General features: G+C 61.6%; 2 protein-coding genes across 2 annotated transcripts; one reads left to right on the forward strand and one right to left on the reverse strand.

Annotated features, from left to right (window-relative positions):
- Positions 1 to 1956: 1956 nt before the first annotated feature.
- On the forward strand, positions 1957 to 5956 carry LOC138063015 (uncharacterized). The gene is made up of 5 exons (XM_068922687.1): positions 1957 to 2118; positions 2549 to 2604; positions 3770 to 3881; positions 4070 to 4679; positions 5389 to 5956. The coding sequence occupies exons 1-5, from the start codon at positions 1957 to 1959 to the stop codon at positions 5802 to 5804; spliced, it is 1356 nt and encodes a 451-aa protein (XP_068778788.1). The 3' UTR covers positions 5805 to 5956.
- A 1906-nt stretch (positions 5957 to 7862) lies between these two features.
- Positions 7863 to 25314, reverse strand: C3 (complement C3). Its single transcript, XM_068922980.1, has 40 exons — positions 25162 to 25314; positions 23495 to 23687; positions 22744 to 22903; positions 22090 to 22160; positions 21913 to 22007; positions 21748 to 21830; positions 21499 to 21589; positions 21303 to 21405; positions 20957 to 21077; positions 20454 to 20569; positions 20066 to 20212; positions 19275 to 19487; positions 19000 to 19194; positions 18323 to 18484; positions 18085 to 18214; positions 17904 to 17975; positions 17272 to 17472; positions 17037 to 17148; positions 16750 to 16835; positions 16267 to 16406; positions 15959 to 16171; positions 15611 to 15677; positions 14893 to 14979; positions 14597 to 14800; positions 14294 to 14369; positions 14005 to 14164; positions 13817 to 13912; positions 13562 to 13712; positions 13294 to 13457; positions 12307 to 12465; positions 11869 to 12019; positions 11493 to 11544; positions 11005 to 11092; positions 10828 to 10917; positions 10263 to 10368; positions 9949 to 10038; positions 9694 to 9780; positions 9381 to 9464; positions 8478 to 8613; positions 7863 to 8104 (listed from the first exon to the last, which is right to left on the reverse strand). Exons 1-40 carry the CDS (start codon positions 25230 to 25232, stop codon positions 7963 to 7965), a joined length of 4965 nt encoding a protein of 1654 aa, XP_068779081.1. The 5' UTR covers positions 25233 to 25314; the 3' UTR covers positions 7863 to 7962.
- Positions 25315 to 26276: the final 962 nt, after the last annotated feature.

Here is a 26276-nt window from a genome sequence, read left to right on the forward strand (position 1 = left end):
TCCCTCTCTCCGCACTCGCGCGTTTCCTCCCCTCTCCTCCTCCTCTTTCCATCCCTCCTCCCTGGTGTCCCCCGGTGACCCCAGCTCTGCTGCTGTCCCCCGGTGTCCCCTAGTCTGCCAGGTCCCAACCGGTCCCCCAGGTCTCCCTAGTGTCCCCCGATGTCTCCTGGTCCCCCTGGTTCCCCCCCTCCCCAACATCCCCCGGTGTCACCTGGTCCCTCCGGTGTCCCTAGTTCTCTTGGTGTCCCCTGGTCTCGCTGGGTGTCCCCTGGTCCCCCCCCACCCCTGGTTTCCCCCCCCAGCCCCAGTGCCTTCCAGTGTCCCTAGTTCTCCTGTCCCCTCCTTGGACCCTCCAGTGCCAGGTTCTCCCCAGTCCATCCCCCAGTGTCCCTCAGTGTCCCCTGGTCACCCCGGTGCCCCTTGTTCCCCCTAGATCTCCCAGTGTCCTCCCCTGGTGTCCCCTGGTCTCCCTGGTGTCTCTTGGTCCCCTTGTTCCCCCAGTGCCCCTTGTTCCCCCTAGATCTCCCGGTGTCCCCTGATGTCTCTTGGTCCCCCTGGTCCCCCTGATGTCCCGTGGTGTCCCCAGTTCTCCCGGTGTCTCCCAGCGTCCCCTGGTCCCCCAATGGCCTTTGTTCCACCTAGATGTCCTGGTGTCCCCCAGTGTCCTCCCATCTCCCTACTGTCTCTTGGTCCCCCTGGTCCCCCTCAGTGTCCTTTGGTCCCCCCGGCGTCCCCCAGTGTCCCCCGATGTCCCCTAGTCCCCCCAGTGTCCCTAGTTCTCCCAGTGTCCCCTGGTCCCCCCGGTGTCCCCCGGTGTCCCTTGGTCCCCCCGGTGCCGGGCTCCCCCCCCCACCTCGGTTCCCTCCGGTACCGCCCCAGTTCTGCCGCTGTCCCCTGATTCCTCCGCTGCCCCCGGATTTACCTCCGTCCCCCCCCACCCCGGTGTCCCCTGATTCCTCCGCTGCCCCCGGGTTTACCTGGGTCCCCCCCCACCCCGGTGTCCCCTGATTCCTCCGCTGCCCCCGGGTTTACCTCGGTCCCCCCCCACCCCAGTGTCCCCTGATTCCTCCGCTGCCCCCGGGTTTACCTCGGTCCCCCCCCACCCCGCTGTCCCCTGATTCCTCCGCTGCCCCCGGGTTTACCTCGGTCCCCCCCCACCCCGCTGTCCCCTGATTCCTCCGCTGCCCCCGGGTTTACCTCGGTCCCCCCCCACCCCGCTGTCCCCTGATTCCTCCGCTGCCCCCGGGTTTACCTCGGTCCGCACCCCCCCACCCCGCTGTCCCCTGATTCCTCCGCTGCCCCCGGGTTTACCTCGGTCCGCACCCCCCCACCCCGCTGTCCCCTGATTCCTCCGCTGCCCCCGGGTTTACCTCGGTCCCCCCCCCCCCCCACCCCGGTGTCCCCTGATTCCTCCGCTGCCCCCGGGTTTACCTCGGTCCCCCCCCCACCCCGGTGTCCCCTGATTCCTCCGCTGCCCCCGGGTTTACCTCGTTCCCCCCCACCCCGCTGTCCCCTGATTCCTCCGCTGCCCCCGGGTTTACCTCGGTCCCCCCCCACCCCGCTGTCCCCTGATTCCTCCGCTGCCCCCGGGTTTACCTCGGTCCCCCCCCACCCCGCTGTCCCCTGATTCCTCCGCTGCCCCCGGGTTTACCTCGGTCCCCCCCCACCCCGCTGTCCCCTGATTCCTCCGCTGCCCCCGGGTTTACCTCGGTCCCCCCCCACCCCGGTGTCCCCTGATTCCTCCGCTGCCCCCGGGTTTACCTCGGTCCCCCCCCACCCCGGTGTCCCCCGGCTCCGGGCTCTCCCCACCCCCGGTGTCCCCAGGTCCCGCCGGTACCGCCCCGTCTCCGCCGGCTCCGGGCTCTCCCCGCCCCCCCCCCCCGCCTCGGCCCCGCCCGGCACCGGCCCCGCTATAAGGCGGCCGCGTCGCCGCCGTTCGCCGCTATCGGGGCCGCGATGCCGCCGCCCGCCGACACCGAGAGCGCGCGGGCGCCGGGGCCGCGGGGCCGCCGCCTGCTGCCGCCGTTCGCCGCCGCCGCCGTCGGGGCCGCCGCGCTCGGCGCCGCCGCCGCCGCCGCCACCCTCCTGGCGCTGCTGCGCGTCCCCCCCGCGCCGCAGGTGGGCACCGGGCTGCGGGTGGGGGGGGGTGGGGGGGTCGGCACCGTGCGGCCCGCGCGTCGGGGTGTCCGTCCGTCGGGGTATCCGTCCGGATGTCCGTCCAGGTCTCTTGTCTGTCCGTCCAGGTGTCCGTCCGTCTGGATGTCTGTTGGGGTGTCTGTCCATCCATCTGGGTGGGATTGGGGGGGGGGGGGTCTGTCGGGATGTCCGTCCATCCATCCCGATGTCCATCCGTCCTGATGTCCATCCGGGTCTCTGTCTGTCCATCCAGGTGTCTGTCCGTCCAGGTGTCCGTCCGTCTGGATGTCTGTTGGGGTGTCTGTCCATCCATCTGGGTGGGATTGGGGGGGGGGTCTGTCGGGATGTCTGTCCATCCGTCCCGATGTCCATCCGTCCCGATGTCCATCCGGGTCTCTGTCTGTCCATCCAGGTGTCTGTCCAGGTGTCCGTCTGGATGTCTGTTGGGGTGTCTGTCCATCCATCTGGGTGGGATTGGGGGGGGGGGTCTGTCGGGATGTCCGTCCATCCATCCCGATGTCCATCCGGGTCTCTGTCTGTCCATCCAGGTGTCTGTCCATCCAGGTGTCCGTCCGTCTGGATGTCTGTTGGGGTGTCTGTCCATCCATCTGGGTGGGATTGGGGGGGGGGGTCTGTCGGGATGTCCGTCCATCCATCCCGATGTCCATCCGGGTCTCTGTCTGTCCATCCAGGTGTCTGTCCATCCAGGTGTCCGTCCGTCTGGATGTCTGTTGGGGTGTCTGTCCATCCATCTGGGTGGGATTGGGGGGGGGGTCTGTCGGGATGTCCGTCCATCCGTCCCGATGTCCATCCGGGTCTCTGTCTGTCCATCCAGGTGTCTGTCCGTCCAGGTGTCCGTCCGTCTGGATGTCTGTTGGGGTGTCTGTCCATCCATCTGGGTGGGATTGGGGCGGGGGGGGGTCTGTCGGGATGTCCGTCCATCTGTCCCGATGTCCATCCGTCCCGATGTCCATCCGGGTCTCTGTCCGTCCATCCAGGTGTCTGTCCGTCCAGGTGTCCGTCCAGGTGTCCGTCCATCTGGATGTCTGTTGGGGTGTCTGTCCATCCATCTGGGTGGGATTGGGGGGGGGGGTCTGTCGGGATGTCTGTCCATCCGTCCCGATGTCCATCCGGGTCTCTGTCCGTCCACCCAGGTGTCCGTCCATCCAGGTGTCTGTCTGTCAGGATGTCTGTCCATCCATCCTGTTGTCCATCCAGGTGTCTGTCCATCCACGTGTCTGTCCGTCTGGATGTCTATCAGGGTGTCTGTCCATCTGAGTGTCTGTCCATCCATCCCAGTGTCCATCTGTCCCAGTGTCTGTCCATACAGGTGTCCATCCATCTGGGTGTCTGTCCATCCATCTGGAAGTCCAGCCATCTGGGTGCCTATCTGGGTGCCCATCTGTCTGTCTCAGTGTCTGTCTGTCCGTCTAGGTGTCTCTCCATCCAGGTGTCCATCTGAGCATCCATTCATCCGAGTGTCCTTATGTCTGTCCAGGCATCCATCTGGATGTCCATCCATCTGGGTGTTAGTCCAGACTCTGGATGTCCATCTGGGTGTCCATCCCTCTGGGTGTCCATCTGTCTGGCTGTCTGTCCACAATTTTGTCCATCCTCATGTCTGTCTATCCAGGTGTCCATCTGTCCAGGTGTACATCCAGGCATCCATCTGTCTGGGTGTCCACAAGTGTGTCCGTCCTCATGTTCATCCATCTGAGTGTTCCTCTGAGTGTCTGTTCATCCAGGTATCCATCCATAGAGGTGCCCATCTGTCCAGGGGTCTCTCAAGGTGTCTATCTGTCTGAGTGTCCCTGTATCCATGTGTCCACCTGGGTATTCATCCAGGTGTCTGTCCGTCCTGGTGTCAGTCTGTCCAGGAGTCTATGTGTCCAGGTGTCCATCCAGATGTCCATCCATCTAGGTGTCCATCTAGTTGTCCAGCCATCTTGGTGTCTGTCTGGGTGTCTGTCTTTTCAGGTGTCTGTCCACATACTTGTCCATCTGGGAGTCCATCTATCTATCTGCTTGGGTGTCTGTCTGGGTGTACATCCATCTGGGTGTCCATCTAGCCACCCAGCTATCTGTCTGTCTGTCCATCTGGGGGGGGTCCGTGTGTCCATCTGGGGGTCCATCCATCTGTGCATTCAGGTGTCCATCCCTCCCGCTGCCTGTCTATCCATCTGGGGGTTTGTGTGCCCATCCAGAAGGGACACATCTGTCCACTGGTCCGGGACTGTCCCCTGGGTCCAAGGGATTTCTGTCTGTCTGGTGTGCCCCCTGCCATGCCTCAGTTTCCCCATCCCTAAAAGGGGTGAATGACCTTCCCCCCCATCCTGGTAGTGCTGTGGGGACCCCCCAAAATCCCCTCCAGGAGCTCTGGAAAGTCCCCAAATCCCAAGCCAAAAACCTCCGGCAGCTCCAGACTTCCCCTTTGCCCACACCGGGGTGGGGGGATGGAACCAGGGATGCCTGGACCCTTCCTGCTGACACCCACTCTCCTCTCGCTCAGGGTGCCACAGCCGCCCACGTGCTGCTCAGTGCTGGTAAGTGCTAGAGGGAGATGGGGGAGGGATGTTGCTGGGACAGGCTGGAGCGGTCCTTCCTCTGGTGCCTGGCCCAGTCATCTCGAAAGCAGAAAGCACCACGTGGGGCAGGAGGGCGGAGCCTTCCCTGTTCCGATCTCAGAGGGGAAAAGGAAGCCCTGGGCCAGCTCATCTGGGGCCATCACAGAGCATCCTGTGGTCCCTGGGGCCGTCATGGGGTGTCCTCCGTCCCCAGGGACGTCATGGGGTGTCCCCAATCCCCCAGGGCCGTCACGGAGCAACCTCCCTCCCACAGTCCCCAGGACGTCACGGGGTGTCCTCCATCCCATGGAGACATCATGGGGTGTCCTCCAGCCCACAAGGCTGTCACGGAACATTCTTCAGTCCACGGTCCCCAGGCATGTCGTGGGCTGTCCTCCAGCCCACGAGGCCATCACAGAGCATCCTCCTTCCCACAGTCTCCCCAGAAATGTCACAGGGTGTCCTCCATCCTCTGTCCTCCCAGGCTGTGACGGAGCATCCTCCATCCCATGGTCCCCAGGGACAGCCCCCCCCCCCCGCCTTTCCTGTGGAAAAAAACCAAGTGCCCCATCCATCGCTCCCATAGGCATCACAGCCCATTCCCACCCATTCCCCCCCATTTCCACCCAGGTTCACGATGCCTTTTTCTCCTTTTTTTTTTCTTTCCCCCCACTTTTTCCCACTCCAGGCTCACTGGTGGTGCCCTCGCAGCTGGCCTGGCGGTACGAGGAAGGCATCAGCGGCGTCTTCATCAGCGGGGATGTGCAGCCAGCGGCGCAGGGGCTGCGGGTGGACGCAGGCGGGCTCTACCTCCTCTACGGCCAGTTTGCCCTGACGTGTACAGAGGCCCCATGTCCCGCCGGTGCCGTGACTCTCCAGGTCCTCCGGGCTGGCTCAACACGGCCGTTGCTGGCTGTGCCGTTGGCTTTGACCCCAGGGCTGGAGCCAGCTCGCTCGGGACTGACGCAAGCCGTGGGACACCTGCAGGCCGGCGACGTCCTCAGCCTGGCGCTGGCTGGCAAGCTGCCTGGGGACAGCTGGCAGCTGGCTCAGGATGACCGTGAGGGCAACTTTGTGGGCATGATCCGCATTGCCACTGACTGATGCCTGACACCCGCCTCCCACTGGCAGAGGACAGAGACACCCTCTGCCCAGAGACTTTGGTCCAGAGCCCCACCTGACCAGCGATCTGGGGCTGGAGACCCACCTGCATGGAGATATGGGACATCAAGGGACTTCGCAGCACCCCCCCAGCCTTGGAGATGTGGGGCTGGAGACCCACCTGCATGGAGATGTGGGGCTGGAAACCCACCTGTACAGAGATCTGGGGCTGGAGATCCCTGACTGGAGATTTGGGAACATCAAAGGACTTTGTAGGCCCACCTTCCTGGAGATGTGGGGCTGGAGACCAGCCTGACTGGAGATCTGAAGATGCCAAGAGACCTTGCAGACCCCTGTCCCTGGAGATGTGGGGCTGGAGATCCCTATGCCAGGAGACTTGGGGGACCCCAGAGACATCGAGGGACCCTGGAGACACTTCCTACCCAGAAATTCAGGTCCTGAGACCCCCCCCATCTGGAAAACTGGGGGTGCCCCGGGACCCTAAGCAGCTGCCAGCCTCAATGCCTCCCTGCACCTGTGAAGGGTCCCCCAGGGTAGGAAAGGGCACTGGGACCCTGCCCACCTCCCACCCCCACCCCAGCCGGCCTGGGGCGGGCCCCCCCCTCTAATTTATTGCCAGGCACTTTAATTCCCATTATTTATTGCAATTTATTTTCCTAATAAATTTATTTATGGCTCCAGGTGGCCCCAGGTGTCCTTCACTCCCCCCAAAAATGGGACCTCCCCCCCCAAAACCCCCTCCAGGATGTCACCAGCCTCATTTTGGGGGTGAATCTGTGCCTCTCCCCCCCAAAAAAATATTCTTTCTGGGGGAAATGGTGGAGCCTTGGTGGGGGGGTACAAAGGGCTCAACTGCCCCCCTTCAAGCCTGGATTTGCCCCTGACTCCCCACCTTTGTCCCTAGACCCCCAAATTTGCACTGACCCAAGACTTGTCCTGATTTGATGGTGAAGGGGGTCCCAGTGGGCCTGCAGAGAGGGATCCAGGCAGGATGGGGAGGGGCTCAGCCCATGCACAACCCTATACAAGTCATCCAAGAATCCACCCAGGTTCCACCCCGAGCCTTAGAGGTGCTAGGGATGGTAAAGGGGGTCTCAACAAGCCCAGAGAGAGGGATCTAGACATCCGGGTGGGTCAGACCTAGGGACAGGAGGCTTCAGGCCCTATGCACAACCCTATACGAGCCACCCGAGAATCCACCCTGTTCTCCAGCCCTGGGCCTTAGGGCTGCTGGAGATGGTGGAGGGGATCCCAGTGGGCCTGCAGAGAGGGACCCAGGCATCCGGGTGGGTAAGGAAGCTTCAGACCCTGTGCACAACCCTATATGAGCCATCCGAGAATCCACCTGGCTCTCCACCCTGGGCCTGGGGAATCATTGGGGATGATCTCAGGGGGCCTGCAAAGAGGGATTCAGGTGTCCAGGGCCTCCATCCCTGCCACCTCCCCCCCCAAATGTGAGGGACCCAGCCCCTGCCCCATGTTCATGCATGCCCCCAGCTGCACCCACGCGGGTGCGAATGTCCCATTCGGCACCGGAAATCACTGTAGGAGCAAAGCCGCAGCGGGGCCTGGCTGGGGAGGTCGGAAACCACCAGGCCAGGGCACAACTGCGTGGGCAACCGATGGGGCAGCTGCTGCTGGGGACTTTGTGCCGAGCAGCGCCGTGCTGGATCACATCCTGGATGTGATCCTGGGCAATATGCTCTAGGTGACCCTGCTTGAACAGGGAGGTTGGACGAGACGATCTCCAGAGGTCCCTTCCAACCTAAACGATTCTGTGATTCTGTGATTCTGTGCTGCATCCTGCACCGAGCGCCACGCACTGAGCACGGTGCTGCACTCTGCACTGAGCACCCTGCACCGAGGGCCGTGCACCCTGCACCACATCCTGTGCGCCAAGCACTGTGCAGCTCTGTGCACTGAGGGTTGTGCGACACCGTGCACCGAGGGCCGTGCAGCACCGTCCTCATCATCATCCCTGTTGTCTCCATCACCCGCCTCGTCCCCTGGGGGCTCCCCAAGACTCCAGAGCCGGGCTGCTAGAAAGCAGCTTTTTATAGCAGAAAAACTGAAGGAAGGGGGAGAGGAATGCCTGGGGGTGGGGGGGTGTCCCCGGGGTGGGGGAGGGGGGGGCGCCCGGTCACGTGGGGCACCCAAACAGGGTCATGGTCTCTGCAAACTCCACGAAGTCCTGACACAGGGCCTGCAGCTCAGGCTCCTGGCACTCGACCTCGCTGGGCCACCACTCCAGCCACGTGTCCTTGCCAATCAGGTAGGAGAAGCTGCAGGAAAAGCAGGGAGGAGAAGGGACCCATGGGTGGCAGCCCCGGCACCCATGGGTGGCCCCAAGGGGAGGTGGGGGGTGAGGTGCCCCCAGGGAGCACAACCCTGTACCAGAGCCCCGATAATCTCAGTACTGGGGGGGGAGGGGAGTCCTTTCTGGGCTCATCTCTATGTTCCTCTGTCCCCATGTCCTGTGTCCCAGGTACTCTATGTCCCATGTCCTCCCCATGTCCCCCCATCCTGTGTCCCCCATGTCCCCATGTCCCCTGCCCCTACTAGGCACCAGTGCTCCAGCAGTCAGTGCCAAGTTCCCAGATGAGATAGTCCTTGCCGAGCTCATCCCCTTGTCCCCGTGATGTCCCACATCCTTACTGGGCACCGGTGCTCCAGAGGTCGGTGCTGAGCCCCCAGATGAGGTAGTCCTTGCCCGACTCGAGCCGCAGTGCGTCCCGACACTGCTGGTGGCTCACAAAGGTCCGGTTGCTCCCGGCCGGGTCCTCATCAGTGCCTGCCCAGGGTGACAGAGTGAAACAATCCCCACATACCACCCTCTCCCCCGCCCCCCCCAGCCCCAGACTTGGTCCTCAGACACCAAGGATGTGGCCCAGCTCTCCCACTGCGCTCCATAAAGGTTGTGGCAACCTCCCCAGGGATCACTGATGCTCCCAGGAGCTGCCAGCACCCTTGGGTATCAGCACACTGGTGACATCACTCTTTGGTATCACCACCTCCACACGGAGGTCACTAGCACTTTTGGGTGACTCCAATGCACTTGACTGCCCCCAGTGACCTTAGGTGTCCCTTGAAGCCTTGAGTGCCATCGACCCACCTGGGTGTCCCTGCTCCAGGGTGTCCCCAGAACCACTGGGTGACCCCCAACTCACTGGGGTGTCCCTGCCCACTTGGGTGTCCCTAGCACCTTTGGGTGTTTCCAAGTGACCTGGGTGTTCCAGTATCCTTGGGGGGTCATCACCCCACCTAGGTGAGCCCAACTCACTTGGGGGCCCCAAAGTGACCTGGGTGCCCCCAACACCTTTGGATGACACTCACCCACCTGGGCATCCCCAGCATCCTGGGTGTCCTCAGTCCCCCTAGGTGTTCCCAGCACCCTTGGGTGACCCCCAACCCACCTGGGTGTTCCTGCCCCAAGTGTCTTCAGCATCCCCAGGTGACATCAACCCAGTCAGGTGTTCCCAGCCCACCCAGTGTCCCCAGGTCCCCGGGCATCCCCAGTGCCCCAGGCAGCCCTGCCCTGGCACTCCAGGATTCTCATACCCATCTTGATGACAGAGAGGATGGTCATGACGTAGCTGTCGTAGGCCGGCAACTGCTTCACCTCCACCAGCCTTGCCTTGTACACTGGAAATGGGGATGGCCCCGTGTCACCCATGCCAGGGCCACCTCTCGGCATGCAGGGCCCAGCCCCTCAATTGGCTCTGCCATCCCCTTCCCCATTGGTCCCTCTGTGTCCCCCTCTGGTGTCCCCATGTCCCCTCCTGAGCCCACATCTCCCCCATGTCCTCCCACATCCCCACATGTCCCCCATGTCCCTCCCTGTCCCCCCATGTCCCCCATCCTGGGGACCCACCGTAGTCAATTCCTGGCTCACAGGCATCTTCGATCCGCTTGTTGACAGTGACGGCGAGGTCCTTCTTGTGCTGCACGAAGCAGTTTTCTGGGGGGAAATGGAAGGAGTCACAGCTGGGACAGATCCCCATCACAGCTGGGATGTGTCCCATCATGGCAGGGACATGTCCCCATCACAGCCACAAAGTGTCCCATCACGGCCATATCCTGGTTCTTGTCCCCATCCCCATCCTTGTCCCCACTGTCTCCATCCTACCTTCAGCGCAGCGGCACACATCCCCATGGCAGATCTTGCTCAGCTGCCCCTTGTTCTTGTCCGGGTGGTAGAAACGGGTACAGCGATCATCTACAGGGATATGCAAGGACACGGGGGGACACGGGGTGAGGGGAGAAAGTCAGCAGAGGTATGGGGGAAATCGAGGACACTTGGGGTTGAGGGTTGGCAAGGACATGGGCACACCCTGGTGACACCATGGAGCATGGGGAGAGACACAGGGGAAATGGTCTGCAGGGAGAGGAGGGCACAGAGGGGAGCACAAAGGAGGGGCCTTAGGGGGACATGTGACACACCAATCTTGTAGTAGCTGTAGATTGTGATGGCCGCGGGCTGGATCAGCCCCACCTGGAAAACCTGGTGGGCCTTGAAGGTGAGACACTCCTCCTCCCGGTGGGACACCTGGGGAAGGAGACGGGGATAGAGATGAGGATGGGGTCAGCAAGGCACGATGGCACTGCACCACAAGTCTGGTCATGTGCCCATCCCTATCCCCATGCCCATCCATGTCCCCATCCATGTCTCCCTCTTCATCCCCAGCCTTGTCCCCAATGCTGGCCCCAGTCCCCTTCCCCATCCCCATTTCTCACCCTGTTCCCATTCCTCACCCTGTTCCCACTCCCATTCCCGCGCTATCTATCTCAGCCATGTCCCCATCCCTGTCCCCATCTCTGTCTCTGGCTCCAGGTTCTCTCAGCTCTGTCCCTGTCCCTGGGCCCTCTCAGCCATGTCTCCAGTCCTGTCCCCATCCCTGTCCCCAGGGATGGCCATGTCCCCAGTCTCCAGTCCTGTCCCTGGCCCCTTCCTCATCTCTGGGCCATCCCAGCCATATCCCCATCCCCGTCCCCATCCCTGTCCCACCTTGTCGAGGTAGATGATGAGGTTGCCGCGGTCTGAGGGCGCCTTGTCGATCTCATACTTGGAGATGTACCTGTCCACTCCCTGAGAGAGCTGGACACAGAGACACAGGGACACCATGACATGGGGCATGGCCACACAGGGGCCCTGTGTCCCCTATCCCTGTGTCCCCATGCTCACCCGTTTCAGGTCTTCGAGATCAGGGTTGAAGCCTGTTAGCATGGAGACGTCGAGGATGGACATGGTGGCGTCCACGTTATCCAGATACCTGTGGAGGGCAGCACCTGTCCCCAACATCCTCAACATCCCCAAGACCCTATCCCTGATGTCCTTGACCCCAGGGAGCCCCCTGGGACAATGTCACCATCCTCATCCCTGTCTCCAACATCCCCATTCTCCCCATCTCCAATGTCTCATCCATGTCACAGTCCCTGTCCCCGATGTCCCCATTCCTTTCCCCAATAGCCATGTCCCCCTCCCTATCTACAATCTCCCCATCCCCATCTCTAATGTCCCTGTCTCCAGTGTCCCCATCCCTGGTCCTAACATCCCCCTTCCCATCTCCAATGTCCCTAGTGTCCCTGATGTCCCCAGTGTTTCACATGTTCCCAATACCCTCGATATCCCTGATGCTCCCCAATGTTCCTGGTGTCCCCAGTGTCCCCCACCTCATGCAGATGGTGATCTTGACGGACCGGATGACCCCTTCCTGTTGTTTGCCTGGGGGGGCAACAATGCTGTCACCCCTAGGGGATATGGGGGGACATGGGGGATGCTGAGGGGGAATGAGGGGTGGCATGGGGGTTGTGGGGTGATGTAGGGGATGGGGTGCCATGGGGGGAGTCACAGGGACATGGGGGATATGAGGGGACGTGTGAAGACATGAGAGGAATTCAGGGGGAATGGGGTGACATAGGGGACTGGGGTACCATGGGGAGCCCAGGGGAATATGGGGACTATTGGGGACTCAAGAGGACTTGGGGGGGGGACATGGAGGGACTCAAGGGGACATGAGGGGGATTCGGGGGGATAGCACATACTCACCTGTCTTCACATCATCCACTTGTACCCTCAGGTTAAAGCTGTCACACTTGTTGTCCTTTTCAGGGACCCTGGCATTGTAGACGGTCACCACTGTCATCGTCCCCTTGCCTGCTCCCTCAGCTTTCACTGTGAAGTCCTCATTCCACTTGGTCTATGGGGACCAGGAACATTGAGGGGGATGGTGACATCCCCAGGGGGATCTGGAGGTGACAGAGCATCCCAGGCCATGGAGGGGACAGGGATGTCATAGGATATGGAGGGGACAAGAACATTCATGGAATGGAGGGACACAGAGGGGACACGGAGGGGATAGGAAAATCCTAGGCCACTGAGCGGGGACAGGAACAGAGGCATAGCTGTGCTGTGCCAGCCAGGTGCCCACAAGCCCTGGGGTGATGGTGACAGTGCTCGTGGCAGTGGCAGTGACAGTAGCCATACCTCAGCAGAGCGGGCCACCAGAGCGTTGCGGTTCTCGATGCGGTACTTGATGGGGCTGGCACGCCGAGGCAGCAGCAGTGACACGTCAAGGTTGAGCTCTTGCTCACGTGGCATGGACATCTGGTACTGGGCCAGAGCTTGGAATACCATGATGGTGGCCTGAGGGGACAGCGGTGTCACCTGGGGGCTTGGGAACACAGTCCAGGGTGTCCCCAAACCCCTGGAGCATCCCTAAGCCTGTGGGTCCCCAAAGCCCCAGGGCCACCTGGGACTGGGTCAGCACCTGCAGCACCTGGATGGTGGTCTGTGAGGACAGCAGTGTCACCTGAGAGGGACTGGAGGGGTTCACCAGGAGCTTGGAGGGACACTCTGAAGTTTGAGGGACCCCAAGGAAATGGAGGGGTCCCCAAGATGGTGGGTGCCCCATAAAACCCCAGGGGTCCTGGGAACTTGGGGGAGGGTCTTAAAGGGACAGGAGGTATCCCCTAAAACTCCAAAGGGGTCCCCAAAAGCCCTGAGCATCCCTAGGACCATCTGGTTCCCCACAGAGACAGGAGGGGTCTCTGGGGCTCCCAGGATCTGGAGGGGCTCCCCAAAGCACTAGATAGGTTTCCCAAAGCCCTGGGGGTCCCCAGGGACTAGAGGTGTTCCCAAGGACAGGTGTCCCTGGAGGGCATCCCCAAAAGTCCTGGAGGGCATCCCCAGGACATGAGTCCTCCAAGGACAGAAGGGGTCTTTGGAGGTCCCAGGGATAGGAGGGTTCCCCCAAAACTCTGGGGGTCCCCAGGGGCTAAGGGGGTCCCCCGAGGCTGCAAAGATCCCCCAAATCCCTTGGAGATTCAGAGTCTGGAGGAGAACCCCAGCAAGCCCTCAAATCCTCATCTCTCCCCCAAGATGCTCACCCTCATCTTACAGTGGGGGGGTACCAAGGTGCTCCTGTGGGGGGTCTCTGTCCCATCCCATCCCATCCCCCAGCCTGTGGCCCACCTGCGTGGAGCCGTATCCACCGCCAAAGTAGTTCTGCTTGGCGAGCCAGCGGACTACAGGCCCCGTGAGCTCCGTCTTCTCCATGCGCAGCAGGGCCAACAGCGCATAGGACGTGCCCTCAATGTTGTAGGTGTGGGCGTTGCGTTCCTCCCAGCGGTTGCCCTCTATGGGGAGGGAGGGGAACCAACTTCACTTCATGGCCCCCCCCCCAAGACACGCCCCCCTACATTTGCCCCACTACCCACCTTCGCACCCCCCCAGGCTTCACCTTTGGAGACTTTCATGAGAACCTTCTCGCTGTTGAGCTTCCCTGCTAGGGCCAGGGCGTAGGAGGCCAGGGCCACCGTGTAGGGCCTGGCCAATGACTGGTACCGCCGTGCCAGGTATTCGGAGGCTTTCATGATGCTCCCGTCCAAGCTCTGGGCACAGAGAAATGTAGTAGGGATTCTCAGGTGGCTACTCTATGGGTTGGGCCCTCCACCCCCCCACCCCAAGGGCTGGCAGCGCCTGCTGAGACACTCACATTGACACGGCCCTTGCAGATGTCCCGGGCTTCCTGCAGTGCGATGAGGACGAAGGCCGTCAGCGACACTTCGGGCTCAGCGCCCTGATATCCTCCCTGTATAACGAGATGGTAGCAAAGACTTTGGCACCAAGGATTTGGCTACCAATGGGGAAAGGGTTCACAGCCAGGCTCAGGCACCCACATACCACCATCTCCTTGTGGATGGTAGGAGCATCCTCCTGGAAAATCCCATCTGGCTTCTGCTTCTCCAGGATGAGCCATTTGATGGCCCCACACACCACCTCAGGCTCAATGTCCACCAGCTTGATGGCCATGGCAAAGACCTTGGCCACATATGCCGTCAACCTGGGGGCACAGGGATCTCAGAGTCGTGCTGTTTCTCATTTCCCCTCCGTCCCACACTTCCTCTGGATTTGACCCCATCCCCACCTCCCTGGTCCCCCTCCTGGCAGCTGGAGGAGCCAGGACCCTCACCAGGTGCTTGATGGCCTGTTGTTGAAGGCAGCATAGGAGTTGTCGTTTTTCCGGAAAGCCAGTTGTTGGGTGTAGCCTGGCAATGAGACAGTGGCTGAGCAAAACCTGGGGACATCCTATGGCGTGGGGACAGGCAGTGCAAGGAGCTCCTGGCCACAGGCCAAGCCAGGCTGGCTTTGGGCCACCAACTCCTCCAGCATGACCAGGGAGCACATCCCAGTACAAACGAGTAGCTCCAGACACCTGGAGGGGAAGGAGGGGGGAGCTGGGGATGTGCCCCCCTCACCCACAGGATGCTCCTACCCTTTTTAATCAAGGCAATGGCCTCAGCGCGGCGGTCAACACCAATTGTCTCCCACTGCTCTGTGCTGTCCAGGTAGTGGGTGGCGATGACAGAGGGCGTCATGCCGATCATGTTCTGCTCGCCGCAGCCTGATGGCGTCGTGATGAGGTGCTTGAGGTTGGCCCCATCGATGGCTTTCTCCACAATGATGGACACAGGGTTGCCTGGCCAGGGAAGGATAGCATCAAGCCAGGGGCGAGTAGCATCTCCCATCCCTCCCCAGCATCCCTATGCATCCCCAGGTCCCTGCTCTCACCTTGGATGCTGACTTTGGTCTCCGACTCGGTGTTGGGGACAATGTCAGAGATATTTGCTGCTGAGACCTTCTCTTCCTGCACGCCATCTGCAGGGCAGAGAGGGCATGATGGAACTAGGCAGCCTTAACCTGGCCCCAAATCCCTTCGTCCCCCTGAGGTACCCTGGCCTTGCCCTATGTCTGCAGTGGGATGTTCTTCACCCTGCTGAGATGTCCCAGTCTTGCTCCAAATCCATAGCGGGATGTCCTTCATCCTCAAGATTCCCCTAAATCCATAGTGGGACATCCTTTGTCCCCCAAGGCACCCCAGCCTAGCCCTAGATCTACACACCAGGACATCTTTCATCCTCCAAGATGTTCCCGGTCCTGCCCATAGAAGGATGTCCCTCATCCCCTGAGATGCTCCAGATCCATAACAGGTTGTCTCTTGCCCTCCAAGATGCCCCAGGTCCATGATGGGACATCCCTCATTCCCTGAGATGCCCCAGATGCTTAATGGGACTCCCTTGTACCCTGAGATGCCCCAGATGTCCTTCATCCCCTGAGGTGCCCCAGCTCCATAGCAAGATACCTTTCATCCCCAAGATGCCCTCAGTCTTGCCCCTGGGGCCTCTCTGTCCTCATGCCTCAAGTGCCCTGGTTTGGGCAGGTACTTTTTTCACCCCAAGGACAAACAGCGTGGCTGAGACATCCCCAGTAGGGGATGAAAGATACTCACTGATTCCCCGTGCCTTTGGGTCCAGCTCAACTATCTTCACCGTCTTCTCCAGTCTCATCCCTTCAGCCTGCAGAGGCGAGATGCTGATGCTCAAGGCTGGACTGGCTTTGGACCACCCTTCCCAATCACTCTAATCCAGGAAATGCATCCCAGTGCAAACCAGCAGCCCCAGGTCATGGAAGAAACTGGGAGAGCCCCACAAGACCACCCAGTTTGGCTCCTTGGGCAGCCCAGACAAAGGATCATTCATCCCTGGGTATAGCATCAGGATGAAGGTGGAGATGGGGCTGTCACGGGGGCATCCTGGGGGATAGTGACACATCTTAGATGCAACGACGGGACACTCACCACAACTTTGAGCTTCTTCTTCACACCATCAGCCACGAAGCTGCCCCACACGGCCGCCTTGACCTCGACGTCGTGCAGCCCCAGCTGCAAGGGTATGAGGATGAAGGGTACGACCCGCGACGACTGGGCTTTCAGGACAAAGATCTGCTGGTAGCGGGTCTTGGAGGAGGAGGCGCTGCAGATGGCCGGGTTATGCATGAGCTCCACGCGCACCTATGGGGTATGGAGAAACATCAGTGTCGGGGGGGACTCATATGGCTCTGGAACTTCCTGTCCCATTCGGCCCCAGCCCTGCAACCCTCACTGACCTTGATGTCATGCTCCCAGTAGTTGTAGAGGATGGCGCGGATCTCCACCTGCTCATTCCTCACCACCGAGTAGGGTAGGCGCAGGTCGATGAAGAACTCCTTCATCACTGTGATCTCGTAGGAGTTGGCCACACAGAGCCCTGTGGGGTGGCCAAGGGGGGGTGTGGAGTCCAGGCTAGGGTCTTGCCAGGCTTTGGGGGGCCCCTCGGGTCCCAGGGATCTCCCCAATGTATTGGAGATCTCTCAAGTCCCAAGAAACCCCTCCAAGGTTTGGGGGACCCCCTCCCAAGGTTTGAGGGATCTCTCAAGTCCCAAGCAAGTCCTTCTGGCTTTGGGGGATCACTCAAGTCCCATGGGTCCCCCAGCAAGGTTTGGGGGACCTCTCAAGTCCTGTGGACCTTCCCCAAGGTCTTGGGGGACCCTTCCAGGTCTTTGAGGCCCCCCTTTCCACCCACTGCCTGGTGCTGTGGTTCCATGGCGCACCCTTGGTCTCAGAGAGGCTGACAGCCAGGACCTCCCAGGTGGTGATGGAGTCCTTCAGGTATATGGGCAGTGTCTTCGTGGAGATGCTGGAGGGGAAAGGAACCACCGAGGGGGTTAGACAGCCTCCGAGTTGGGCCAGGAGGTTGTAGGTGGCCCCTGAGCTGGGCTGGGGGGGGTCATAACTGGTCCCTGAGCTGAACCAGGTGGTCCTTCAGCCAGCCAGGGGGTCTCAGTGGGTTCCCAAGCCCTGGGGTGAGTGGGGGGCATCAGTGGCAATGGGTGCTCACCCGAGCTCATTGGGCGGCTCTATCAGCTGCTCCACCTGCCACAGCCAGCTCTCGGGGAAGAGGGTCCGTGAGGTGATGTCCTCGTCGGCCAAGAAGCGGTCGTCTGCCTCGCCTGGGGGACAGCATACAGCCTGCTCGCCCACGGGCCCTGGGCATGTGGCCCCTCACCAGGCTGAGCTCTGGGGCTCAACCACCCCCCCCACCCAAAAAACCCTGGCTCAGCCCCAGTACTTGCTTCGGGCCAGCTCTAGGTGCAAGTCACGCTGCTTCTGCTCACGGATGGTCTTGATGTAGTTGCAGCAGTTAAGGAAGGCCTTGACACAGGCGCTGCCCTCCAGGATGTAGGTGGCCCGCTTCTCACAGCTGTGGCCCATGGGGTTCTCCTGCATGCCATCCTCACAGCATTTCCGTAGCTGCCCATCCTCATACTCGGCCGCTGCCGGCACCAAGATGTGGAGCTGACACCGCGCAGAGCCCCCTGAACCACCCCTCCATGCAGTGGTGGCTGTGGCTGCTGCCAGGAATGTGGGGAGGGGGACAGGCATGGGGGACTCCTCCGGGAAGATGGGATGGGGCAGCATCCATGGGAAATGGGATGGGGTGGTATCCCCTGGGAAATGGGATTCTCCATCATTCCATGGGACATGGGACTCTCCAGCACCCATAGGGAGAAGGGATGCTCCGACATCCCTGAGAGATGGGATACTTCAGGATTCCCTGGAAGATGAGATGCTCTGGCATCCCCTGGGGAGATTAGATGCTCCAGCATCCCTGGGAGACAGGACACTCCATGATCCCTTGGGAAATGGGATGCTCCAGAATTCCCCAGGACACAGAACACTCCAGCATCCCCAGGATGCCACATACCTTTGTTGCCCTTGTACTCGATGAGCTGCAAGGAGCTGCGCCTGCGTCTTGCTGGCTTCGGGCACTGGACCTCTGCAGGCAGAAGGGCCATGAGTGAGGACCTCAGGGCATCACACCCCCATCCCTGGGTGCCACATCTCCATCCCCAGGGGTCACACCCCCATCCTGGCATGTCCCCTACCCGCTCGCTGCGGTGTATTGATCTTCATGTTGGTGGTCAGGCTCAAGCCAGCGTCAGCAAAGACCCCCACATTGTCCTTCCCACTGCCCGGAGTACAGCCGATGTCACTCTGCTCTACTGTGTTCCACACCTGCAGAAAGCCAGGGCCAGCCATGACAGCCATCACCGTGACACTGGGGAACCCAGTCCAGCTACTGCATGCCATGAGGTTCCACTCGTGGCATCCACCAGCACCCACCTTGGACTGCGTCAATTTGTGCTTCTTGTTGAGGACGAAGACACCCTTGTCCACAGCCACCAGCCCCACGTGGGCCTTGTGGTCACCCTCGATGCTGAGCCGCATGGGCGTCCCTGGCTCGTGCACTCTGTTGTCCGCCTCTGTGGCTCCCTTCACCACCAGCTGTGGCAGGGGAGAGGGAGGGTTGTGGCTCCGGTGTCTCTGGCTTTGTCCCCCAGTGCTGAGGAAGTTCTCTCAGATCGGCCCCAAGTGAATGGCCAAGACCCCGTGGGGTACCTGAGCCTATGGCATGCCCGAGCCCCCGGGATGTCCAAGACCCCCATGATGCCCAAGCCCCTGGAATGTTCAAGTACCTCATGGGATGTCCAAACCCCCCTGGGATGCCCAACCCCCCAACCCCCCCCGGATGCCTGAGCCTCCCAGAATGCCCAAACCCCTGGAGATGTCCATGTTCTTCCAGGATGTCCAAGACTCCCATGATGCCCAGTACTCCCCAGGATGTCCAAGTCCCCCTGGGATGCTCGAACCCTCTGGGATGCCTGTGCTCCCCAAGGTGTCCAAGCCCCGCTGAGATGTCCAAGCCCCCCTGCAAGGACATCTGAACCCCCCAGGATATCCGAGACCCTCATGGGATGTCTGAGCCCCCCTAGTCGCTGCTGTCTCCCAGTGGGACGCACAGTGCCCATGCAGGTGTCCTTGACGTCGACCCAGACAGAGTCGGCAACGATCTCCCCTGGCGTCACGTGGTAGTAGGCCACGATACGGAAGGAGGGGATGAGGTTGGCCGTCACGGGCAGTGACATGGTGACAAGGCTCTGGCCGGCCTCGCGCCGCTGCCGTCCCACACGCACAATGTACCCCTTGCTCAGGATCTGCGGGAGGGCAGCAAAGATGGGGAGTCGGCAGATGCCTGAACACTGAGGTCCCCAGGACAGGCCAAGGCAGCACTCACGATGTAGGTGAAATAGGTGACGCCATTGTTGACAGCGGGGTTGTTGCTCTTGAGGTGGAAGTTCACAGGGAGGTTGTCGCCGGGCTGCAGCTCGGTGGCCGTCACAGCCAGGTGGAGGAAGTTGTTGGAGTTGCCCTGGCTGTGGTACGCCTCGGCTTGCATGCTGCGGCTGGCCTGGCGTCCCTCAGGCAGCCCTGGCTGCACCGTCCGCACCTGCGAGGGACCCCGGGGCCACCCAGGCGGGTGTTCACAGGGGGTCCGTGGCTGCCACGGAGCTCCCAGCTGCCCCTGCCAGCCCCCCCGCCATCTCAGCCACCCAGTCCCCCACCACCCCAGCCGTCTTGACCGTTCCTGTCATGGCTACCCCAGCCCTCTCAGTCATCCCAGTGCCCTGATCACCTTGGCCATCCTGGTTTTGTGGCCACTCCGGTCATCTTGGCCATCCCAGGTCCTTGTCCACCCTGGGCGTCTTGGCCATCCCAGTCCCATGGCCATCCCAGCTGTCTCAGCTGTCCTGGTACCATCAGTCCATTGGTCACCCCATCTGTGTTGGCCATTCCTATCCAATGGCCACCCTGGCCATCTCAGCCCTCCTGGTCTCATGAACCAAGTCACCCTGGGCCCCTGGCCATCTTGGCCACCCCAGTCCCTTGGCCACCTCAAACACCTTTGTTCCCCGGCCACCCCCAGCCATCTCAGCCACTCCAGGTCCCCACATCTTGGCCACCATGGCCACCTCGGACCCCCTGTCTTTCAGTCCCCTGGTTCTCTGAGCCCCAGGCCCTGCTCACGGTGATTGGAACGGTGGCCTTGTTGGCCGGCATATTAAGGATGAGCTTGGCAGTGCCATCGTTCTGCGTGGACACGAGGCCCTGGAAGCCATCGGCTTTGACGGGGATGCGCGCAGCTGGTGACTCATCAGGGTTGGTGACGTAGACCTACAGGGCAGCAGGCTCAGCACAAGATGTGGCATTGGGACACATCACAGGGATATGGCACAGGGACATGGTATGGGGACATGGCACAGCACAGGGAATGGAATCCTTGTCCCCACAGTACCCTCCACCTGCAAAGCCTGGGCTGACCCCATGCCCATGCCAGGGACACCAGTGCCGTGACAGGTCTGGGCTGACCCTGCCCCCATCCCTGTCCCCCAGGTCCACCCCAGGGTGCCATTACCATGAGCTCGAAGGGCATCCCTGGCTTGAAGTACTTGGGTGTGCGGGTGAAGTGGATCTGGTACGGGGACGTCACGATGTGGATGCCCGGGTGCTGCGCTTCAACCATGTCACTGCCTGCACATGGCCCCAGGGATAGGGACGTCACCTGGTGCCAGGACAGGACAACCCAGCCCCAGCTGACCTGACCAGGTGCCCACTGTTCCTTGCCCTACACGTCCCCGCTGTTCCCATTCCCCCGTGTTCCTGGTGCCCCCAAAAGTCCCCACTGTCCCTGTCACCCACATTCTTGGTCCGTGCTTGTCCCTGTTGTCTCAATTGGCTTCATCACCACATGTCTGTGCATCCTGCTGTCCCTGTCCCCACATGTCCCCCTGTCCCCATCCCCATATGTCCCCGCTGCCCCCCCATCCCCACCTCCCTGCAAACTACCAGATTCTCTGAGGACAGTGACAGAGACATTGAGCACGTGGCCTCACTGTCCCCCCAGTCCCCGGGACCCACCAGACTCGGTGAGAACAGTGACGGAGACGTAGAGTGAGTGGCCCACCAGCTCCTGGGGGTTGATGAAGCGTTGCCGCAGCATGGCCATGGGCAACGCGGCTTCCCCGTCCCCATCGGTGATCTGCAGACACAGGGCTCAGTGGGGGACAGAGGATGGGGACAGGGAGCAGGACAGGGAACAGCAGGGCTCAGCAGGAGATGGGGACAGGGGATAGGGACAGGATGTCAGGGCTCAGAAGGGGACAGGGAATGGGGACCAGGACAGTGATCAGCAGGTCTCAGTAGGGAACAGGGATGGGAGACAGACTCAGATGGAGGACAGGGACAGGGGCCAGCGCCAGCTCACCTGCACCCTCTGCAGGGACTGCGGGATGCTCTTCCTTTCGTCATCCACCATCACGCCGAAGAGGACAAAGGCCGTGCCGTGCAGGCGCTTCCCATAGAGGTACCTGCAAGGGCCCCAATGGAAAGAGTTAGCTTTCAGGGTGGAGGTCCCCATCACCCCACATCCTCATCATTCACATTGGGGGTCCCCATCTCACTTTGCCGTGATGGACACGTGGAAATCCTCCTGCCGATCGATGTAGAGGAATTTCTCCTCTGGATCCAGGATGACCTCGAAGCTTGGCAGCACTATGGAGCGTGACAGAAAGACAAGGGTGACATTGAGCAGTGACTCCCAGGTGAGTGGGGTGCTCTGGTTTCCCCTCTAAACCCTTCCTGGGAGATCGCAACCCACTGGAGGGGACCCAGGCATCCGAGTGAGTCCTCTACCCGAAAACATGCCGTACCATACTCCTTGACGTCAAATTGGGTGCTGAAGACCTGCTCTGGTGAGTCTTCAAATTTGGCCAACACTGTCCATGTCCCCAGGCTGGGAAAGGGATAGGGTGAGCAGCCAGAACAGGGATGGGGATGTCCCCAAGCCACCCCAGTGCCTCGTTAGGGCCACACACCTGACAACCTCAGGCAGGTTGTGGTTGAGGGAGAAGATGCCTGTCTTCTTGGGCGAGGAGACAGGCGTTTGCTTGACAATTATGCCCTCAGCAGTCTGCAGAAGGATAGGACAGTCAGGTACTGTGGGCCGGGTCCCTGTCCCTGTCCCCATCCCCCCATCACCACCGTGGACCCACCTTGATCTCCACAATGATCGTCTTGGGAATGGGATCCATGTGGTGGCCCAGGGCAAAGAGGCGGCAGAGCACTGGGAAGGTATGAGGAAGACAGGATGAGCGGGGACATGACAAGGGCATCCTGAAATAGGTGTCAGACCCCCATGAGGATGCCATAGGGATATTCCAAAAGGGGAGCCAGACCCTCATGGGGAGGCAATGGGGATATTACCGTGCACATCCCAGTGCCAGCTCTGGACCCCAATGGGGACACCAAGATGAGAGCCAGACCTCACTGGTGACATGTTGGGGACATCTCTGGGAACACCCCAACCCCAATCCCCCATCACATGAGGATGTTGCTAGGGACATGATGGGGCCATCACCAGGGACATAATGGGGACGTCAATGAGGATAGCCTGACCCTGGGCTCTGGATCCCATGATGGGGACATCACTGGGAACACTCTGACCTCAAGCTCTGGACTCTATGAGGAGGACCACCAAGGACAACAGGGATGTCACTAGGGACACCCCACCCCAAATCCAGCCCCCTATGCCAGCCCCCTCCCCCCCCCCAACCCAGTTCCCCATGCCTGGGCCAGTTCAGACACCCATCCCTGTCACCTCCCTGGCAGTGACCATCCCCTTGGGGTGCTGCAGGAGGGACCCGCACCTGTGGAGCCAGGGGTGTAGATGGGCTTGTCAGTCTGCACGAAGATGTGGCCACTCTGGGATGACACTAGCAGCACTTTCTCCAGGGTGGCCTGGGGGAAGCGGGCCTGCACCAAGACATACTGCTTCCCTTTCCCCCGTGGCAGCTCCTTGGCTGACAGCTGCAAGGACACAGGGACGCCGGGTGACACCCATGCCCAGGGTGATGGTGGCCTCAGGGCATGGGGACACCTGTGCAATGCACCTGCACCCCAGGGCAATGGTGGCCCTGGAGCATGGGGATGTCTGTGTGACGTGCCTGCACCCTGGGGTGATGGTGGTCCCAGAGCATGGGGACACTGGATGACAACCCCACACCCAGCAGTGACAATCCCCAGAGACCCTGGGGAACACTTGTGGCAGTTCCAGACCCTGGAGACACCCATGTGATGGTCCCAGGCCCTGGGGTGACAGTCCCCATGGACTCTGGGAACCCACCTATGACAGTCCCTAGAGACCCTGGCTGACAGTCCCCAAACATGCCAGGGTGACAGTCCTCAGAGATGCTGGGGACACCCATGTGATGTCTCACACCCTGAGGTGCCCCCCCATGACAGTCTCAGGCCGAGCCACTCCCCCCCACACCTCCTGCAGTGCCTCCCCCCTCCCACCCACTCTGATGAGCTTCTCTGCTGGCTCGTATAGGGCTGAGCTCTGGGTGCCCCCCAGGGCCGGGCACCCCAGGCTGGTGGGGGGCAGGGAGTGTCACCCACCTTGATGGTGGCACTGCCCAGCATGCCTTCAGCAGGGTTGAGCCCCACGCGGACCTGGTAGAGGACCTGGCGTTTGAAGGGAAAATCCTGCACCACCAGGGTGACCTCGGTGACAGCACTCAGCCCCAAAGCCTCCAGCACCACCAGCTCCTCAGCCTCCAGCCGCAGCAACGCTGGTGTCACCATTGACAGCCTGAGAGCGTGGGGGGGGGGGGGACACGGCCCAGTGTAGGGGGGTTCCCTCCGGGAAGAGCCACACCCCAGGTTGCCCCATGGCACCCACTGCCAGGGGTGGCTCCGTATTCACCAGAAACCCCCAATATCCCCCAGCAGCCAGGCCCCCCCCCCATTGCCCCCAGCACCCATCGCCCCAGGACCCCTTTGATTACCCCTAGCACCTCGATATCCCCCAGCACCCAGTGACTCCTCCAGTATCCACCAGCACCCAGGAATCCCCTCAATCCCCCCAAGCACCCCAATATCCCTTCCAGCACCCACCACATTGGGAACCTCCACAGCACCCCAATATCCCCCAGGACCCAGGGAGCCCCCGATGCTCCCAGAACCCCAATATCCCCCAGCACCCACCATCATAGGACCCCACTGATCCCCCCCCAGCATCTCCATATCTCCCAGAACCCAGCACCTAGGGACCCCCCAACCGCCCCAACACCCTAACCCCTCTCAGCACCCAAACACCCCCCCATGCACCCACCACATTGGAGATCCCTTATCCCCTCAGCACCCAGTATCACCCCAGCCCCCTCACCCTGGCTACCCCCAGCCCCCAACACAAGGGTGGCCATCTTGGCAGCCACTGCCTTGGCATTGCCCCAGGCCCCAACAGTGGGGGCAAAGTCCAAGGGCCTGGGGCAGGATTTGCCCTGCCCCGGGGTGGCGGTGGGGGGACCCTGTAGGGGCAGGCACACAGGGCAGAGAGGATGCAAGGGAGTCTCTAGGGGCTCGTATAGGGTTGAGCGCATCTAGAGTCCTTGTATAGGAGCCTTGCTGCTGTGGAGGTGGGGGGGCAATGGGGTGTTAATATGGGTGGGGGGGTGGAATAGGGGTCCTAGATGAGACCAGGGGGCCTGGTTATGGGGGACCCAGTTAGGGAGCCCATTTGGGGTGGGAGGGGGCCCTTCTAGGTGGAGGTCCTGGCCCTGGGGGGTCCCATCTAGGGTGGGGGGGGGTCCCATCGAGGCTGGGGGTCCTAGTTTGGGTGGAGATCCTGGCCATGGGGGTCCTGGCCATGGTGGACCCTGGCCAGAGGGGGTCCCTGGTTGGGATAGGGGTCCTGGCCATGGAGGTCCTGGCTGGGGGGGGGGTCCCATCAAGGGTGGGAGTCCTGGCCAGGGGGGTCTCATTAAGGGCAGGGGTCTTGGTTTGGAGGGGGGGTCCTGGCTATGGTAGACCCTGGCCAAAGGGGTCTCATCCAGGGTGGAGGGGACAAGCCGGGGGGTCCCAGTCAGGGGGGGTTACATCTAGGATGGGGATCCTGTCTAGGGTGGAGGTCCCAGCCAAGAGAGTCCCTGGCCGGGGGGGGAGGGGGGTCCCATGGTGGGGGGGGGCATCCTGGTCATAGTTGAGGGTCCTGGCAATGGGGAAGGTGGAGATCCCAGGGGTCAGGGACCTAAGGGTGGGGGTCCCAAGGCTGGGGGGGGACTCACATCGGCTCAGCGGCAGGGGCTGGGGCCCCCAGGAGCAGCAGGGTGACGAGGGCAAGCACCAGAGCCCCCATGGCATCCAAGGCAAGCAGAGGGTGGATCCAGGCATCCAGGGCAGGCAGGGGGCCAGGGCAACCACGGTCCCTTTATAGGGGCAGCTGGGGGCTGGCACTGACAAGTTAATGGGTAACGAGGGAGGCCCTGGCCTCCAGCCTGCCCCGGATGCCCGGGTCCACCCTGACAGGGGCCGTGACCCACGGCCGGGGGGGCATGAACGCCTGGGTCCACCTATGTTGGGGGGTTGGAGCACATGGGGAGGGGGGATCTGGATGCCTGGGTCCATCTCTGGGGAGGGGTGGGGTGAGAGTCATGGGGGGTGCCCCCAGATGCCTGGGTCCCTCCCTGGGCCTGGGGGGTGTCAGGGGTGGAGGGTGTTGGGGGAGGGGCCCCCGGACGCCTGGGTCCTTCCTCATTTCTGGGAAGGAGCCTGGCAGGGGGCCAGGGTGTTTCGACACAGCGGCGGCGCCTGACAGGGGGGACACAGGAAGAGGGGAACATGCCGGGAACACGGGAACATGTCTGGCACTGGGGACACGGGGACATGGTGACATGGGAACAGGGGAACATGCCTGACACCAGGGACATGGGGACATGGGGACAAGGGGGCATGGGAACCCACCAGGCCCCTGGAACACAGAACCAGCTGCCCCTGGTGACAGCTGGCACTGGAGACATAGGAATATAGAGACATGGGGATATAGGAACCCACCAGGCACCAGGAACATGGGAACAGGGGGACACGGGAACACAGCTGGCACTGGAGACATGGGAACATGGGGACATGTGAACCTACCAGGTCCCTGGAACACAGGAACAAGGGGCATGGGAAAACACCCAGCACCAGGGACATGGCAGCATGGGGACATGGGAACCCACCAGGCACGGGAACCCACCAGGCACCAGGGACATGGGAACAGGGGGACATGGGGACATGGGAACACACCTGGCACTGGGGACATGGGAACATAGGAACATGGGAGCACGCCTGGCCCTGGGACATAGGAACATGGGGACATGGGAACATACGGGCACAGCAACATGGGAACACACCTTGTGCC

The sequence above is a fragment of the Struthio camelus genome, chromosome 31, assembly GCF_040807025.1.
Source record: "Struthio camelus isolate bStrCam1 chromosome 31, bStrCam1.hap1, whole genome shotgun sequence".
In the NCBI taxonomy this organism is placed as follows: Eukaryota; Metazoa; Chordata; class Aves; order Struthioniformes; family Struthionidae; genus Struthio; species Struthio camelus.